This window comes from Prionailurus bengalensis, chromosome X, assembly GCF_016509475.1.
Source record: "Prionailurus bengalensis isolate Pbe53 chromosome X, Fcat_Pben_1.1_paternal_pri, whole genome shotgun sequence".
Classification (NCBI taxonomy): domain Eukaryota; kingdom Metazoa; phylum Chordata; class Mammalia; order Carnivora; family Felidae; genus Prionailurus; species Prionailurus bengalensis.
In genome coordinates this window covers 7,545,045-7,562,737 of record NC_057361.1, presented here as the reverse complement: position 1 = coordinate 7,562,737, position 17,693 = coordinate 7,545,045, and the positions used below count along the sequence as shown (strand labels likewise).

At 47.6% G+C, this 17,693-nt stretch overlaps 1 protein-coding gene across 6 annotated transcripts in view; it reads left to right on the top strand.

The window, feature by feature from the left end:
• The window catches only part of MID1 (midline 1), a 395,896-nt gene extending 389,830 nt beyond the window's left edge, over nucleotides 1-6,066 (top strand). For all 6 annotated transcript variants that reach the window (XM_043570086.1, XM_043570088.1, XM_043570084.1 and 3 more), the window contains exon 10: nucleotides 3,323-6,066. In XM_043570086.1, the coding sequence (XP_043426021.1) occupies nucleotides 3,323-3,671 (349 nt within the window). In that variant the 3' untranslated portion in view covers nucleotides 3,672-6,066. The remainder of the gene's footprint in view (nucleotides 1-3,322) is intronic.
• Nucleotides 6,067-17,693: the final 11,627 nt, after the last annotated feature.

Sequence of the window (17,693 nt, the reverse complement as noted above, 5' to 3'; positions counted from 1 at the left end):
TTGTAGGTTGCTGATCTCTTTCTGCTCTTAACCACCGTGCTTGTGTTTTTGAAACATTGTATCGCTAGGGCTTACAATGGTATGCTTGATGAGTGAGAGCTTCAACGTTGCTTAAAAAGACACACCTCAAATGGGCATAACCTGCACTGATGAGTATTGTAACGGTGCGATTTTTGAGATAAGGATGCTAAGACACATTGTGTCCGAAGTCCCTTGCAGTGTTGGTACAAGACGACAGAAATCTAAAAAGCGAAATCATAAGCTTGGGTGTTCCCTTTCTCCCCAAAATGGTACCTATATTGGCCAAGCAAGTAGGTTTTCTTCCGTTGTGATCCCCACGATTCTCTTTGCCCCGAACATTTTCCTGTTCCAACATCCTGCCGGAGGATAGAGGACAAACCCTTCCCCCGCAACCTCCCTATTCGGCTCTGGGCCAGATTGGCATTTATAGCTGCAGTGGGGCAAGATAAAAGCCCAAAGGAAAATACAATGAATTTTTGCAGGTGCAAAGGAGCAAACATTTCTAGTTAATTAACGTGCTGTGTTAACCTGGGACAGAATCCAGTGTCTAAATAATTACAACCCCATTAATAATTATTTATGATAAATGATACCCGATCATTATGATCTCATTCCCATTGACGAATGGTGCGGGAAATTCCACCAGACCTCTTCAGTTATATAAACACAGATCGGGATTACCTTGAAAACACCCTCCAGATGTCAAAACCAACTCATGAGGGGGGGAAAATTCTAAAATTAATTGCCGCACTTTGGATCATTACAAACTGGATTGTGTCAATTTCAGAAAAAATTCTCATGTAGAAAGTAGTTTAACATTTCCTGGGAGGTGTTAGAGAGGAAGGGGTGACCCGTATGATCAAATGCTTGTGACGCCTTGATTTGCACCAGCTAACGACACGTATATTTTCTCGTGAAATACAGTCCTTTCAGTTAACATGTATGTTATGAGCCCTGCAATGAGGCATGTTAACATCGCTCTGAGAAACGTAATTTTTAGACTTTCTGAATTCTCCAAGTCTCACTGCGTAACTTAATGGAACATTACCTTCTGCCTGCACCTTTCAAGCTCGATGGAAATACGTACATAGTTTTACAGATTAATGATCGTATAATGATATTTTCCTTTGCTTAATGGACTATACACAGAGTTATTTTCTCACTCCCTAATGCTGTTAATGTGCACTTGGTGTTTTATGAAATGGTCTTAACTAAACATGGGTTCGTACATGGATTACTGGGCCAGAAGTCGAGGGGGAAGGGGCGAGATTCTGGATTCTGCTCCTAATTTTCACCTCCGTGTTTTCCCATTTGCTAAATGAAGTCCATCATACCTGCCGCGGCTACTTCACGGCGGGTTCAGTTAAGGCTCGGCTGGGAAATAAACGGCAGAGTTCTTTAATAAAACATGAAGGTGGTGACCGGCGACAAGAAGGAAGCAATACAGACATGGCTATTTTGTGATGCAAACGCAGGTTCCGGGTTATCTGAAAAGCGGAAACGGCGTCTGCTGGGGCATAGAGAAGGTCTCTGGGGAAAATACTCAAAAACAAAACAAAAACCTTTCCCAGACTCCCAGACTCCCACTTGAAAAGGGATTCTGGGAGATACAGTCCCCGGATTCACCCTGAGATGCAGACCAGGATTGGCAAGAAGGAAGAGAGGAGGCCAAGGTGATGGCAGACAGGCTGCTACACTGGCCTTTACTGATTTTCAATTCCATCCTCTTTTTTAATTCAGTGATAGCATGTTACATTCATTGCTTTCTAACACACCACTCTTAAAGTGATGGTATTTGAAATCCAACATGCTACAACATATGAAAAGTTGGGCTCTGAATCACTTATTCTTTCTTAAGAATGATGAGTTTTGCTTATCTTAATGTCTGAAATATTGCAAATGTTAATGGAGGCATACCTCAGCAGGGTAAAAAGAGATTAGGGAGCTTAGAACATTGTAGAAAGAATTCTCAACTTCTTTTGAGCGGTTGAGAGTACATTTATCTATTTGTAAGCTTTATTGTGAGAGAGAGTGAGCACGCAAGAGGGGGGAGGGAGAGGGGAGAGGGAATCCCAAGCAGGTTCCACACTGTCAGCCAAGAGCCCGACTCGGGGCTCAAACTCACAAACCGTGAGATCATGACCCAAGCTGAAATCGAGAGTCGGATGCTTAGCCAACTGAGCCACCCAGGCGCCCCACGAGTATGTTTAGAATAACCAGGATATCTGTCTCTCAAAGACATTCAGAATTGTTTTAAATGTAGTAGGAAATTAATTAGAAGGGCTCTTGGCAATGATGAATCACATCATTTCTGGTGAGGGAAGGTATGGGAGAGTGTTGTTTAAGTTTGGGGCCTTTTGAGTCATCTGAGGTCCAAGTACTGATTCTGATGCTTATTAGTAATGTGTTATTGGGCAAAAAGAATAAAACGGCAGTTACTGAAGATTCCTTGCCAGGCCTCGTGCCCGGGATTTTGCATGTATTCTTTCCTTTACTCCTCAAAATAACCATCCGAGATAGACGCTGTCATTGTCCCTGTGTTAATAGATGAAGAAAATGGCTAGGAGAGGACGAGGAACTTTCCCTGCAAATGAAAATCATTCTCCACACTTGCCTTTTGCAAAGTGTGCTTGAAGTCATGGAAAATGACAGACACGGTGACGGTTGAAAAATTCAAAGTAGGTCAAAAGGAGAAATCTAGGGTTGTGCCGTCCAGTATGGTAGCCCTGAGCCACATACAGTTATTTGCATAATTTAACCTCATTAAAACTAACTAAATTTAAAGTTTGGTTCCTCAGTCTCAGCAGCCACAGTTCAAGTGCCCAATAGCCACATGTGGCTCGTGGCTACCATACGGAACAGAGCAGAACCTTTCGCTCATTGCAGAAAGTTCTATTGGACAGCGCTGGTCTAGAGAATTCACTGTGTGGGTCTTGATGAGTGGAAAGAAAGAAGGAAAAAAGGGAAGGAAGGAAGGAAGGAAGGAAGGAAGGAAGGAAGGAAGGAAAGGGAAGGGAAGGGAAGGGAAGGAAGGAAAGAAAGAAAGGCAGCAAAACACAAAGTTCAAATTCTCATGTAATGTCGGAACTAAAAACAGGAATATGAGTAAATATAGCAGCCCATTTCCACCCACTGTATGTGTGGGAGGGAAGGAGATGAGGAACACCCGTGTCAGGGTCCTTGCCAAGCTTTCACTGAAGAATGAATCTGGTTCTCGTGACCCCGGAAAACCGTAGAAGGGATCTAGCGCACCTGTGCCCCACGCCTCACCGTTCTCGCTGTCGCCATTTTGTTTGTGCAGGTATGCCATCGGCCTTGCTTACAAATCGGCCCCAAAGCACGAGTGGATCGGCAAGAACTCTGCTTCCTGGGCGCTGTGTCGCTGTCACAATAACTGGGTGGTGAGACACAACAGCAAGGAAACCCCCATCGAGCCAGCCCCCCATCTCCGGCGCGTCGGCATCCTGCTGGACTATGATAATGGCTCCATCGCTTTCTACGATGCTTTGAACTCCATCCACCTCTACACCTTCGACATCACATTCTCGCAGCCTGTGTGCCCCACCTTCACGCTGTGGAACAAGTGTTTGACCATTATAACTGGCCTTCCGATCCCAGACCATCTGGACTGCACAGAGCAGCTGCCGTGAGCACTGGGCCATGTGGAGCTGATTTCTGGGGGATTAAAAAGGGCCGTGGCCACCATTTCAGGGACCGAGAAAGCACAGGCTTCCAGAGTGTGATTAAATCTCGCCAAAAAGTGTCCAGAAATCGGCTAGGATAGGACTCAAAGTAGGCGATTCTCCCCCTTTGCTGTCTTTTGTATTAAGTACACGCTTTAATAATTTCTTCAATTTTTTTTGTATCTACAGGAAAAATTATAGATTATTTATAAAAGAAACATAACCAGAATTCCAACTCTTAGCAAGTATTTGGATTTGCACATTAAGAGGCCCAGAAGCGTACGGGCTCTTCACAACAGCCTTCGTCTCGTCACGCTCTGTGGGCTGGAGGAAAAACTCTTGTAGTTTTGTGTGCTTATCCACCTTCTCGCATCCTCATATCTCATACCGATCCCCTTGTAGGTCCTGTCGCCCTGACAGTGCATAATAGAATATGCAAGTATCTTAAAAATAAAACATAGCTTTGAACCTAGTAGGGCAGTAAACGGGCTTTCTTACTGTGGTTCATTTCGAAGTGTTTTAACTGTGATGTCAAAAACGTACTGGCTCAACCGGAACGGAGAGCAAAAGAGAGAATTGAATGAATTGACTCTGGAGCTTGGACTCCACCATGGCCCAGTCTTTAATCACCCTCCAATGGCTGGTGGGGTAATGTTGGAAAGAAAGGTTGTGAAGCCTTTGGCCATGTGTGACCTTACCTTTCCCAGGATTCAGGATTCTGGGAGAACATTAAGAATTGAGATTGCAATTGAGAATAGTCTCTTTGAATCCTACTGATTTTTCAAAACGTCTGAGGCTGATTTGTCTTTGATCAGAAGTAGGGTTCGGTTTCATGACATAAGTCTATTTCGTTCTTCCTTTTAGTAGTGTCTTTAGGCCTGTGACATTGCTTTACTACATTTAATAGCTGTCCTATCTCCCTCTCCCCCGAATCATTTTTCTTCGCTTGCTGGGGCTGAGGGAATAAACATTTTCTGTTACAAATGGCAGCACCACTCTGGATTGACTTTGCTCTCCAGGACATCAACACATGGCCCTGACTGTCTCTACCACGTCCAAATATAACTCACCCGAAAAACACTTAATATATATGAGTTGGTAATGACAAGGGACGTTGCGTAAAGTACTATTTACTGGTACACGTGCCTCGAAAGTTATAAAAAGACTTTTATTAAACACATCTTGAAAGATGTAGAGGACCCTCTGTGTTCTAGTATAGTTTACGATAGAGTTGTGAAACAAAAAAACAAAACAAAACAAAAAAACAAAAAACAAAAAACACGCCAAAAAAATCAAACTATTGCCTCGCTGGAACCTGCTAATAGAACCAGCTAATAAGCTGTCAGGTGGGATTCTGGGCATGCTGATCCGGTAAGATGGAACGGTCCATGAAGTAAGGCTTTCTTAAGCAGTCCTTGGACCCGGACCAGGAATCTGGCATTGGTTCTATCTTGACGAAGGGCATGATACCTGTAAGTCATTTCATTTGCTAATGTATTGATCTGAACTACTGGGTTGGCCATTTTGACTGAACAGACTGATGAATTTAAGCATTGCTTCTTAGCAATTTCGTTGTTAACCAAATCAACCAATTGCCTCCCTGAAATCCGTCCACAGACCCACTGTTTTCAGCATCACGTCATGTGACTGCGAGCCCGGACCCCGTGGGCCACGTCATGGGTGTTTCTGTCCCCTTCACTGGCAGACACTCTCCTTTTTCGTAACAGATAGAGTTTATATATTTACTATATTATTTATACCCAGATGAATATTTTGATAGCTACTTAGGACAATTTCACATCTAACAGATGGACACCTCAATGGAAAAAAATTAATCATTCTCTGGAAACGATGTTTTTGGTTTTTTTTTTACGACCTAAAACAATGTGTATTTGCCTTCCTGGACAAACTGAAAGGGTTGTAATTTTTACATACTGTTTTGGTAGCTGGATAATGGATATTTTAAGGCACTTTGTACACCAACAGGTTTTAAATAAAAGGGTCTAAAACTCAGCATTTACAAGGACGATATTTCCGTGAATATAATGTTTTTCAACGTAAAGAAGTTACTACTCAAATTTTCACCGCAGGCCATTTAGTTTATGTTTTGGCTATTTTTATAAGGACGAGAGGGATTATGTTATAATTTGGTTGTGGAAGTCTCACTCTTTGGTAACTTAAAAACCTTGTGGATAGTAGCAATTACTATTTCCCTGTTGTCCTATTTACAGGAAAATATGTATATGGTGAAAGGCCACAGTGTTTCCTTTCGTTGCCGTAATGATGTAGAAAAGATTTCCATATGGATTTTTTTTTTGAGAGTCTAAAAAAATATATGCTATAAACATTTGCTGCAGTACAATTCTTTAAGTGGACTGGGGTCACCGTATTTTGTTTTCGAGATCCATAAATTAATACAACCAAATTGATGCGGTGCTGACCAAGGCCGCCGGGTCTGACGTCGTGGGTGTGTGAACAGGTGCTGTCACCATCTTGAAATCCTTAATAATTTGTGAATAAGGGGCCTGCATTTGCATTTTGCGCCGGTCCTCCTAACGGAACTCAGGAACATGGTACCTCTCTTCCTGGTGGATACAAATGAAGAAACCTGCGTCCGGTGTCAAACGTGGCTGGCCGTGTCATTCAAGGAGGAATCTAGACGGATTAAGAGGAGAGCGGGCGTGGGTGGAGATTTTCTTTCCAGCTTGAAAAAAACAAAAAAATGACTTCAAAAACTGACTGCAAATATTGACGATGATTTCAGCTGGAGAAGAGGGAACGGCCTGATGACGAACGGGCGGTTCATCACGGTACTGAGATGTTGACCCTGAACTTGCCAAGGAACTGAACCGGCACCGTCCAGCGAGCGCGGGATTCGGCTTCGGCTCCAGGCACGTATGCGGTGCCTGAAGAGACACACGCACGTACGCTCGCCTACGTGTGCTTTTGGTGTTGGGAAGTTGATGATCTGGTCTACCTGTGTGAAATGTTAAGCAGGACGCGGGAGGATGTTTTTGAAATAGTGCTTCTCAGCAAGGGGGCGATTTGGCAATGTCTGGAGTCAGTTTTGGCTACCCCCGCTTGGGAGAGGGCGCTGCTGGCATCTGGAGGGTAGAGACCAGGGATGTCGCTCAGCTTCCCACAGTGCACAGCGCAGCCCCCCACAGCCAAGAACGATCCGGGCAAAACATTCGATGCCTGATCTCTCGAAAAGAAAAGGGGACGCTTCACTGCAAAAGCTTCACTGCCGTGGCTCCTTCGGTTTAAACAATATTTACGAAACCGTTATGAAAATCTGGAATCTGGAAGGCGGTCCAGGCCTGCGCAAACGGGAATCCGGTGACTGGTGTCACAGAGATCTGGATGCGATCTGCTTAGCTTGGAAAGGCAGAGTGGACTCTGTAGGCCTGCTCCTTCACCGGAACGAACCTGGTCCCTGGTACTCGAGTCGCAGTGCCACGCCCTCGGCCCGGACTGTTCTCTCCATTGCTGTTGCTTTCTGGTTCAAAATAAAATCATTTTTGTGGTTCCGAGGCCCTCTGTCTCGCCTGTGTCTGTTGCCTTGTCATCATTTTGTGTGTTCGCATTCGTGGTTTCCACAAACACTCAGCTTCTGCTGGTTTTTTGAACTCCTTCGCGACATACGGTGTCTCCTTTTCCTGCCCGAAACTCTCCCGTCCGGCATCCCACTTCTCTCCGTGCAAAATGCAGTTCCTTTACAAGCCTCAAAATAATGCCTAGGAAATTTCAAAACCACAATAAGATCCATACAGGAGTGGAGATCCAGCGCAAGAAGGCTTGATGTCGAGTCTTAAGTCTATCCCCAACCCCATCCCATGGCCCCGGGACTTGACCTTCTCCCGTTAGAGGTGCAAGCCCTTTCGATGGAAGCCCGGGCTCTGCCGAGTGGTCGTGGGTCCCCGGCCTCAGTGCCACCTGCGAGCTGCTTAGAGATGCCCGTTCTCCAGCCCTACGCCCTGACCTCCTCGGCAGCATCTCCGGGAGTGGGAGCAGCAGTAAGTTCTAACAGGCCTTCCCGGCGATTCTGATGCTGGCCACAGTTTGTGAAGCAAAGCCCCGGAAGGCTTTACCCAGTCCCCTCTCCCGTGTGAAAAATGCGCTTACGACCTGAGGTGTGTTTTCGAGGTAAAGTGCTTCAGAGGCCGTATGATGTAATGCGGTGATTGGTTCTTAACCCGGCCGAGCACGAAACTTGCCTTTTCTTTTTTAGAAATGCTGACTCCTGGATCCCCTTCTGAAACACTGGGGCTGAGAAGGTCAAGAGTGTGGCCCAGCACGCTGTCCTTTTGTTTCGAGTGATTCGAAAGTGCTAGACACCTGGGGCGCGGCACCTTTTCTTCTGCCTTTTTTTTCCAGTGTTTATTTATTTTGAGAGAGAGACAGAGCACGGGCAGGGGAGGGGCAGAGAGAGAGGGAGACACAGAATCGGAAGCAGGTTCCGGGGTCTGAGCTGTCAGCGCAGAGCCCGACACGGGGCTCCAACTCACAAAATGTGAAAACGGGACCTGAGCCGAAGTTGGATGCTTAACGGACTGAGCCACCCAGGCGCCCCTCAACACGTTTTCTATGAAAGTCAGATAGTGAGTTTTTTTAGGGTTCGCAGGTCATACCTATGTCTGTGGCAACCTCTTAACTCTGCAGCTATAGAGTGAAAGCAGCCATAGAGGATACGTAAATGAATGGGTGAGGCTGGGTTCCAATAAAACTTTACAAAAACAGGCACGGGGCTGCATTTGGCCCATGGTGCAATTTGCCAACCCCGACTATAACGGATATAGTACTTGACTTGTGGCCCGAAGCCCATGAGACATTCTCTATCTTCTCTCTCCCTGAGGGCTCAGCAGCCCCCCAGGGCTCTGGGCCTCTTAGCTCTCAAGTCCCTTCCACCTTTGAATTACATCAATCCTGAAATCACAGAACTCGTGGAGAATTAGTTACCGAGTGCTTAAGACAGGGCCACTCAAAGGTTATTAGAAGATTCTTTCATTCAACAGAGTAGAGTGGGTCGGGTCTAGTGATTAGCGTTGCCTCTTTCATAATTTTGACTCGAATCAGCCCTTCTCACAAGTGACAGGTGTGTAAAATATATTCCCTTTAATAAGAGTTTTGAAGCACATCTAATTTGAACGTTTGAAAATGAACAACCACTGCTGAAATTAATCACCTTTCAAAGTCAACTTGAAGGGCATGCCATATACTCCAGAGAGTAGCCCACATCGCCTTCTTTGGTAAATTATTATTTTTAAAAATACAAGGGCGCCTGGGCGGCTCAGTCGGTTAAGGGTCCGACTCTTGGGTTTGGCTCAGCTCATGATCTCACGGTTTGTGAGTTCGAGCCCCGTGTTGGGCTTTGCGCTCACAGTGTAGAGCCTGCTTGGGACTCTCTGTCTCCCTCTCTCTCAGCCCCTCCCCTACTTGCTCTCTCTCTCTCTCTCAAAAAAAAATATATTTATACATATACAATATATATGTATATATATATATATATATAGACGTACAATATGTTGAAGAAGGTAGTTGCTTGTGATCAGAAGAGGAGCATAGGAAGGGAGAGACGTGGAACTTGCAAAGTCCTTCTCTCTTGAGTAGCATTCTCCCTGGGATGCACATTCAAGAACAAAATTAAAACGGGGTTGAGGCCTTCTGGAAAAGCTTTCTTGCAGCTGTTCTGTCTCAACATGGGCGATTTATGGAGAGGAATTCAGGTCTCCCTTTGGATCTTTTGCAGCCATGTTGTCCGGAGAGGATTACAAAAGCATGACCAAATAGGAAGTATAGCAATTAACAAGCAAATGTGTCATGGCCGAAAACCAATTACCAATTAAGGAGAGACACAGAAAAAAATGACTTAATGAACATTGGTGCTTCCGCACGGTCTGTTTATTCTCAAAGCTTAATTTTTGCTTCTGGTCATTAAAAGCTGTTCAATTTCAGTAAAATATTTCAGTTAATAAAGCTTGTAACTTCCCCAGTGCTATCTTCCCTCCAGCTTCTACCCTCTCTCGCCTCCTTTTTTGTCCAGCTTCTCAAAGGGAGGTTCAGACGTTCTGCCTCTATGTCGTCACCTCTCATTAAACCCCGCGCCCTCCACCAGGCATTCAGTGCCTTCGCTCTCCCATACACGTTTGGCCTCATCTTGACATACGGCAGCTTTTGAGATGTTGACCACTTCTTTCCTAATCCCTCCCTACGCAACGCCATCCACACCCCCTCCTCCTTCACCATTTTGTGCAGGAGCCTCCCAAATTTAAATCTCTACGTCAGATTTCTCCGCCCAGCTCAGGCCCGTACGTCGGCCTGCCTATTTGGTCATCTCCTTTGGATGTCTGAAGGCTACCTCCAACTCCACATGTCCGAAACTGCACGCGTGCTCTCTCCCCCCGAACCTTGCCTCGTCCAACCCGTTTCATGAACCCCTAACCACAGGTTCGTGTTTAGAGCCTTTCTCGCCCTCCATGTCCCATCCATCACCAAATCCTGTTGATTTTCTCTCTTGAGTATCTCTTTGACCTACTTTTGTCTCTGCACACAACTTCCAAGTCCCAGCCTCCAGATCTCCCACTCTACAGCTGACCTAACCTGCCATCCACGCCACACCAGCCCCCAGGTGACAGAGCGGCCAAGGTGATCTCAAAATCGGGTCATGTCACACTCACCCCGCATAGTCCTTCGGCCTTTCTCACGTCCACTCCGCACCCCTATACGTTGACTTTAAAACTCTCCCTGAAGCTCTTCCACGGTGCCCATACGATTCGCCACGGTCCCTGCGTCTGTCCCCCGCGTCACCTTGGACCACTCTCCACTTACTCCCTGCACTCTGGCCGCAGTGGCTACCGTAGCCCCGCTCTGGTCTGCCACAGACCTTTACTCCCCTCACCTTCTTCCATACCACTAATATTTCAGGTTCCTTCTCAGCCATCACTTCCCCAAGAGTCTTACCCTGACCTCCCTGCCTGAGCCAAATTCCCCCAGTTTTGATCCGTAAAGCAGCCCATGCTTCCCTGCGTGTCTGTCACACTTGAAATTGAGCCGGTATTTGTGTAAGTTTTGTTTACTTTTTCTGTTCCTTCGCCCCCACTAGACGGTAGCGTTCCCGAAGTCTGAGGCCAAGACTGACTTAGCTCAATGTTCGCCGTGTTGTATGTGCTCAATAAACAGAAAGTAGAATCATTATTTCTCATGCGTGTGTTCTGCTTGTAACTGCCTCTTAAACCTACTACATCCACTATTCTCCTTTTTACAAGCCTTGTGTTAAAAAAAAAATGTCCTTCGTATTTGCAGAAACCACAAATGCTACAGAATAAAAAATACTATCAAAATAAAAGCTAGGAAATCTACCATCTAGCAAATTCCACCCTCTCTTTATAGTGACTCCTTGTCATCAAGCAAAAATCAAACCTTCACTTTGGGCGAGTAACTCCACCCCTCTGTGTCCTCTGTCACCTCCTGCCCAGCTCCCGTCCCTGTGTTGTGGGTCTGGGGTTGTACGTACGTACGCACTTCTCGCTTGCCCGCTCAGCTCATCCCACACTCTAAGAGAATCCAGGTGCGAATCAAATGGGCTCCGAGGCGTCACAGTCCCCCTCGGTCTCAGAGAAGGTCCCCTTTGACCTCGGTGCCCCGCCTCCTCGGCATTTCTGCCCAGCTTCCCCAAAAGCGCACTCCTCAATCTTCACTACCGGTTCACAGAGCCCCAGCCTCCTTTCTTATTTCTTCTCAGTAGCCGGCCCCCTGACTTGACCTGCAGCGCGTGCTCTGAACCCCCCCCCCCGGGCAGCAGTAGCCCTGCATGTGGAATCCTGCCCAATGCCTGTGTCACCTGCTTGTTCAGCTTGGTCTTAGGCCCCCCGGGGGCTCCTGCCTGCTTCTTTATATGGGCCGATTTCTCTGTTTCCTTCGTTCCTTCAGATTCTGTTGCCACGTTCCCAGGCCTGTTGCCCCGCAGCCCCTTTAAAGGAACCCGTCACAGGCACGTTTCCCAAAGATAACCCAGGTCATCTCGGGAAACCCAAGTTTCCCAAGTAACCCAAGACCAGCTCCGGGCTAATCCGTCCGACCCAACATTCAATCTACGCGAAACTCAGTTTCGGCAAGAGAGACGGAGACGGGTCCAAAGGTACAGGATGGCAAATGATAGAGCGTGCCAGCCCTCATCGAGCGAAAGCCGGAGTAGCTAAGTCGACAGCGGACAAAGATTTCCCAATGAAGGACATTTCCTGTGAGCCGATTCGCTGAATAAGTAAAGTAGTCTCCTTTTCCTTCCCTCCTAATTCCCACTTTCTTTCACCCCCCAAAAGATGGCAAAGACGGGGTCAGTTGGGGAAAACCGGGGCTGGAGTTGGAGGACTTGGAGCAAGCCTATCCAAATGGAGTCGGCTGTGGAGTCGGCTATGCAGCCTTCTGGCCGGGCCTACTGCTTTTTGGAGTCTGTCGTCGGCGCCCAAGAAGCGAGCTACCGTAGATGCTGACAGAGATGAATCTTCTTGGTTTCGATCCCCGCGTCACGCCTCAGGTGAGTCCGTCTCGGTGAGGCCAGGTTCAGAAGCGGCAAGAGACACAGACACGAACAGACGTGGAGGCCTCTGACCTTTGGCCCCCCGGGGACTGGGTCTGCACGGAGAGAGGAGGGGCGGGTGTCCACACGGCAGCATCTGTTGTCGGTTGCCTCTCGCTCCCTGCCCGCATTCCAGACCCGGCGCTCAGGACATCCTGAAACGGAGAAGCCTGCCGTTGGGGGTGCGTTTGAAACCTTCAGGCGATTGACTGGAAGCAGAAGTGCCAGGGCGTGAACCCGAACCCCAGAGTTCACGGGGGCCGACCGGCCCGCAGGGCCCAAGCCCTTGATGGTGCCGCACAGGCGGTTCTCGTTAAGCGATGCCACGGGACCTGGTGCCAGAAACAGGAGGCCGCCTGCTCCCTCCCGGGCTCCGTTCCTGGGCCCTGAAGCGCAGGTATATTGAGCATTTCCCAGTCGGTCGATCTTTCCTCGGCAGAATTGCTCCAGCAGTGCTGCCGGTGGTTAAGCAAGTGATGAGGGTACAGTCGTCCTCGCAGATGGCCACGCGGGACTCATCCGGGGCCTGGAGGACAGCCCAGAGGAGCCCCACAGGCCTGCCTCCCCTTCCCCTCGGGGAAGCAGGCGCCGGAGACGCTTCTGGACGTCACAGAACACCGGGCCGGCCTTCCGTCCCAGTGACTTCGGAGAGCTACTGCACATGTCCGGGCGGCCGGCTTGCGAAGGCAGCTCATCCTTCCTGAGGCTTTTGCCCCTGAGAGCAGGAAGTCCTCAGGGACAGCTCTGACAGCAGCAAAATCGACACGGCTCGTGACAGCATCCGAGACACAAACGTGAACAATTTCCCTTAACGCCGTCAGACACGGCCCTCCGAGAAAGACATCCGCGGAGCCGGACGGCCAGGCTTCGTGTCACAGAACTGCTCCACGGTAGGGAGATCGACGTCAAGACACCTTTACAGCTCTGGAAGGAAACGACGTGGCTGAGGGTTCAATGCGCCGCTGAATTGGGGAAAAGTGAGGACGCTGTTCATTCTTGCTAGTTACAGTCTGTGTCTCCAGTTCTTTTCAATTTAGGCAGGATGTCACGAACTTTCTGCTTACGTATGGAGGGTCTAACGAGATTGCCACATAGAATCTTCTGCCTTCGCGGAGACAAAGGACGGAAAAGCCAGTAGCTGTTGACTGTATTTGCCGTGAATACTCCCTCGCCTCGCTGGTTCTGTGGACAAAGTCTTCCGATTCCCTGCCTTCGTCATTGTTCAGTCTTTTCCCCAGACGCCCCTTCTCTAAAGCAGGGGCGTTCTACCTCGACGCCGTGGACATTTGCGGCTGGACAATTCCTTGTTGGGGACCGTCCTGGCTGTTGTAGGACGTCGACCCACAACCCTGGTCTTTGCTGCTCCCAAGTGTGACGACCGAATATATCTCTGGACACTGCCAAAGGTCCCCTGGGTGACTCAGTCACTCCCGTTTGAGAACCACTGGCTCCGATGAGGGCTTCAACCGTAATATCAACATTATATCATTATAACAATATGTTGTACATGTTCCATCAACGTTCTAGCATAATATTCCTTCTGTCCACAGGATCTTCTCATGTCACCTTCCTACCAATTTTCTATCCCTTCCTCTCCGCTCCTGGGCCACTGGGTCACTTGTGGGGTGTCTGGCAATAATGCAGCCATCGTCTGGCTCACGGTTCAACATCTCCCATGTGCCCAGGGCGGTATCAGTAAAGTCAGGAGAGAGGGAAGCAGGGTTGTGGGAAGAATATACACTTCCAGCTTCTCCCTAGATCTGGAAGCTGCCAATAAGCAAATACCCAAGACATCTGATTCTAGGTAAATGTGGAACTCCGATACAAGAAGCTTTCGTATACAAATTATTATTACTGCAAAAAAAAAAAAAAGAGTGAGCTTACTAGATGTGTTTTATTTTTTACATTTTTAAAATTTTTTTTTAACGTTTATTTATTTTTGGGACAGAGAGAGACAGAGCATGAATGGGGGAGGGTCAGAGAGAGGGAGACACAGAATCTGAAACAGGCTCCGGGCTCCGAGCTGTCAGCACAGAGCCCGACGCGGGGCTCGAACTCACGGACCGCGAGATCATGACCTGAGCCGAAGTCGGCCGCTTAACCGACTGAGCCCCCCGGGCACCCCATAGATGTGTTTTAAAAAATACTTAAAAGGGGGCACCTGGGTAGCTCAGTCGGTTAAGCATCTGACTCTTGATTTCTGCTCAGGTCATGATCCCACCGTTATGAGATCAAGCCCCGAGTTGGGCTCCACACTGGGCATGGAGCCTGCTTGGGATTCTCTCTCTCTCTCTCTCTCTCTCTCTCTCTGCCCCTCCCCTGCTCACTCTCTCCTGCTCTATAAATAAATAAAACAATGGGAATTTCCTCAAGCCCTCAAAATATTTCCCTGCCCTGCAAAAACAGATTATTTCTGAACTTTCTTGCAGCACAAGAAATACTGGCACCCTCACTTTCCACATCAGACCTCAAGGTCCCTGGTCACGGCCACATCACTGCTCTTCTGTCATCACATGAAGCTTCTCTCTACCTTGAGAGAACAGTTTTTTTGGTCTCTGACTCTGTTTTGGTTTTGCTGACGGCCGGAAGCGTATTTTCCATATGATATGAGGGGCTGCTTTTTGAAAGAACACGGTAGCCCCAAAGTATAGCCATCATATTTTCTCTTTCCTTTCTTCCTTCCTTACACAGTTCAGAAGAATCCACAGATTTCTGCCTTCCTCCCCCTGAGGGACTTTTTTTTTTTTTTTCCCCTCTTCGACCTTAAGCTCCCTGAAGGTAGGGATTGTGTTGATTACCTTTTAATATCGCTGGGGCCTAACCCACTTGCTAGTGCGTTGTATGTCTTTAGTAGATGTTTACTGCCAAAAGAAAGTAAGGGAGAGAGAGAATGGGGGAAGGAAGGAGGGAGGAAGAGAGAGAGAAGGAGAGAGAGGAGGGAAGGAAGGAGGGAAGGAGGAAGGAGGGAAAATCGAAGGAAAAGAAGAAAAGAAAGAAGAGACGGAGGGAGGATATCAGTGTTAGACTTATATAATACGTACTCAAATCAAATTTGTTCCATGATCAAAAGAATTACACCACTGATGCTTAGCCTAACCTACGCTCACTGGCCACACCTAACCCAGAAGCTGGTACTGCTTCCGGCCTCCGGCATCTCATGCAGAAGCGAAAGAAGCGATGTGTGGGTTTGTTTAGGCGATCCAAGAAATTCGGCTGAAGGAAAACTGACAGCAAGAGAAAATACGTAACCGTAACTAGTCAACAGATGCCCAGCTTTTCGAGTTACGCCCATTCCCGTTCCCATTAGACGGGAGGACAGGGCTTCCGCTACGGAGCCATAAAAGGTAAACATAAGCAGAATAAAAGAACCGGGTTACAAGTCCTCCAATCCATCCCACGACCTTCAAGCAAAACCAAAAAGGAAAAAATATTTTTTTAAATTTTCCATTTCTGTAGGCTTTTGACAGCAACTGCACTTCTTGAAAGGCCTCGAATTTAGTCCGTCTCTCTCCAGTCTGGTCATGTATGTCGACGGAAGAAAATGTGGAACGATATCAAAGAGCACGAGGGAAAAAGCAAAGCAAAATAAATGCCCGTGGTGTTCCAGGAATCATTTAATCAATGAAATATTTCATTTCTGAAAAACCTCGTTTCTACTGCACGTTACCATATGCATCATTCAGCCTTTACATCCTGACTCAAACCCTAATTCTTTATTCACCATTAATGAGAAGTGTTGTATATTTTTGAAGTGTGTTTAAGTCTTATTTTAGGACATGGGCCAAAAGGCAAGGTTCTCCAACTCATTAACCTGCTCCACAAACTTGAAACCGCTGTTTCCTACGGGAGGAAACGTACCTGGGAATAGAGTTACTATTTTAATTCTTTCCTTCTATTTCAAGACCAGTTTATCCCCATTTCATCCGAATGAAAATTGCTGGAGAACGTTTCCTCCCTTGTGCAATAAGGGACTTAACAATTTAATTCTGGTGAAGAAATCCGATTGCTCCCATCGGCCAAAGAACCAGAAGCTAAACAAAAATTAAGAACCAAAGGAAACGTGTCCTGATGGCGTAGAGAGCCCCGTGGAGGGCACTGCCGATCAGCGGGACCCACCGACGGACTGGCCCTTCCGACCTCATTAGCTCCGAGCTGAGTTCCCTCTGGCTTCCGCCGTAAGAAAAAGGAAGGAGTGTGGCCCCCGTGCGCTGTTTGTCCACAACCGTCTCCCCGCCATTTCCTTTCCAATGAGGAAAGGGAATTGTTGGGTTCAGTTTGTATGACTTTCATTTGTTTTTCCACTTCAGGATTATGTTCTTTGGCTGGGAATTTGGGAATTCTGCTTCTGTAGGCCTCAGCCTGAAAGCCATCCCTTCTCCCAACTTCTCTAGGCGGGAGCTGGCGTCCAGGCCACTCAAGGAAACTTCCCGGCTTCCAGGGGGCCCAGAGCCAGGCCTTTCTGCTCTGCTCAGGGAAGCTTGCTCATGGAGGGGGCTGCTTTCCCGGGCCTGGGGCTGGGCCCATGCCCACATTTTAATGACAGACCAGAGCCAAGTGCGTTTGCTGATTGGGAAAGCTATACGCTTGCTTGGGGCTTTATAGTCATAAAAAGCTTTTGCAGGCATTGTTCCCGGGCTGTTTCTACCTTGGCCTTGGGATCTTGAGCTAAAGGGTCCGCGCGCCGTTATCAATGGTCAGAATCCTCTGCCAGTGTATTAGGGCTCTCCAGTGTGGACCAGCCTTGTGCAGAATCCAGAAGAGACATAACCTCTGCCTTGAAGATCCCGTGCCCTGGAAGGTTGGTATGTACATTTCATACGTAGATATGAAAGCTGACAATTAAGCATTGATACGCCTTCGAAATGCAGTAAAACCTTGTTAATCCACTGTTGCTAATCCCAAATATAGCATGTAATTCAAAGCAACCGCTGTTCCTGTCCCCCGTTCTTTAATGAGAATATTACGTAACTCAGAACTGGCGACGGGATGTTTCTTTTTCCAGGTCCCTGGCATCTCAGATGTTCAGGACGTTGCTCTAATTGTATGTGCACAACTAAGTAACATCATTTCCCCATGTCCACCAATCAAGTTCTCTCCAAGAAGTTTCACCATTAGAATTACAATGGCATCAGTGTCTGTGTCAGAAAGTTGAGGCTCATGTCGTCTAAAGAAATTGATAAATCTAAGCGTGGATTAGCGACTCCATTTTTCTGAAGGAATTTGTATCTGACATAAAAAATGATACATGTTTAGGGGCTCCTGGATGGCTCAGTCAGTCGGGCGTCCGACTTTGGCTCAGGTCACGATCTCGTGGTTCACGAAATTCAAGCCCCGGGTCGGGCTCTGTGCTGACAGCTCAGAGCCTGGAGCCTGTTTCGGATTCTGTGTCTCCCTCTCTCTCTGCCCCTCCCCCA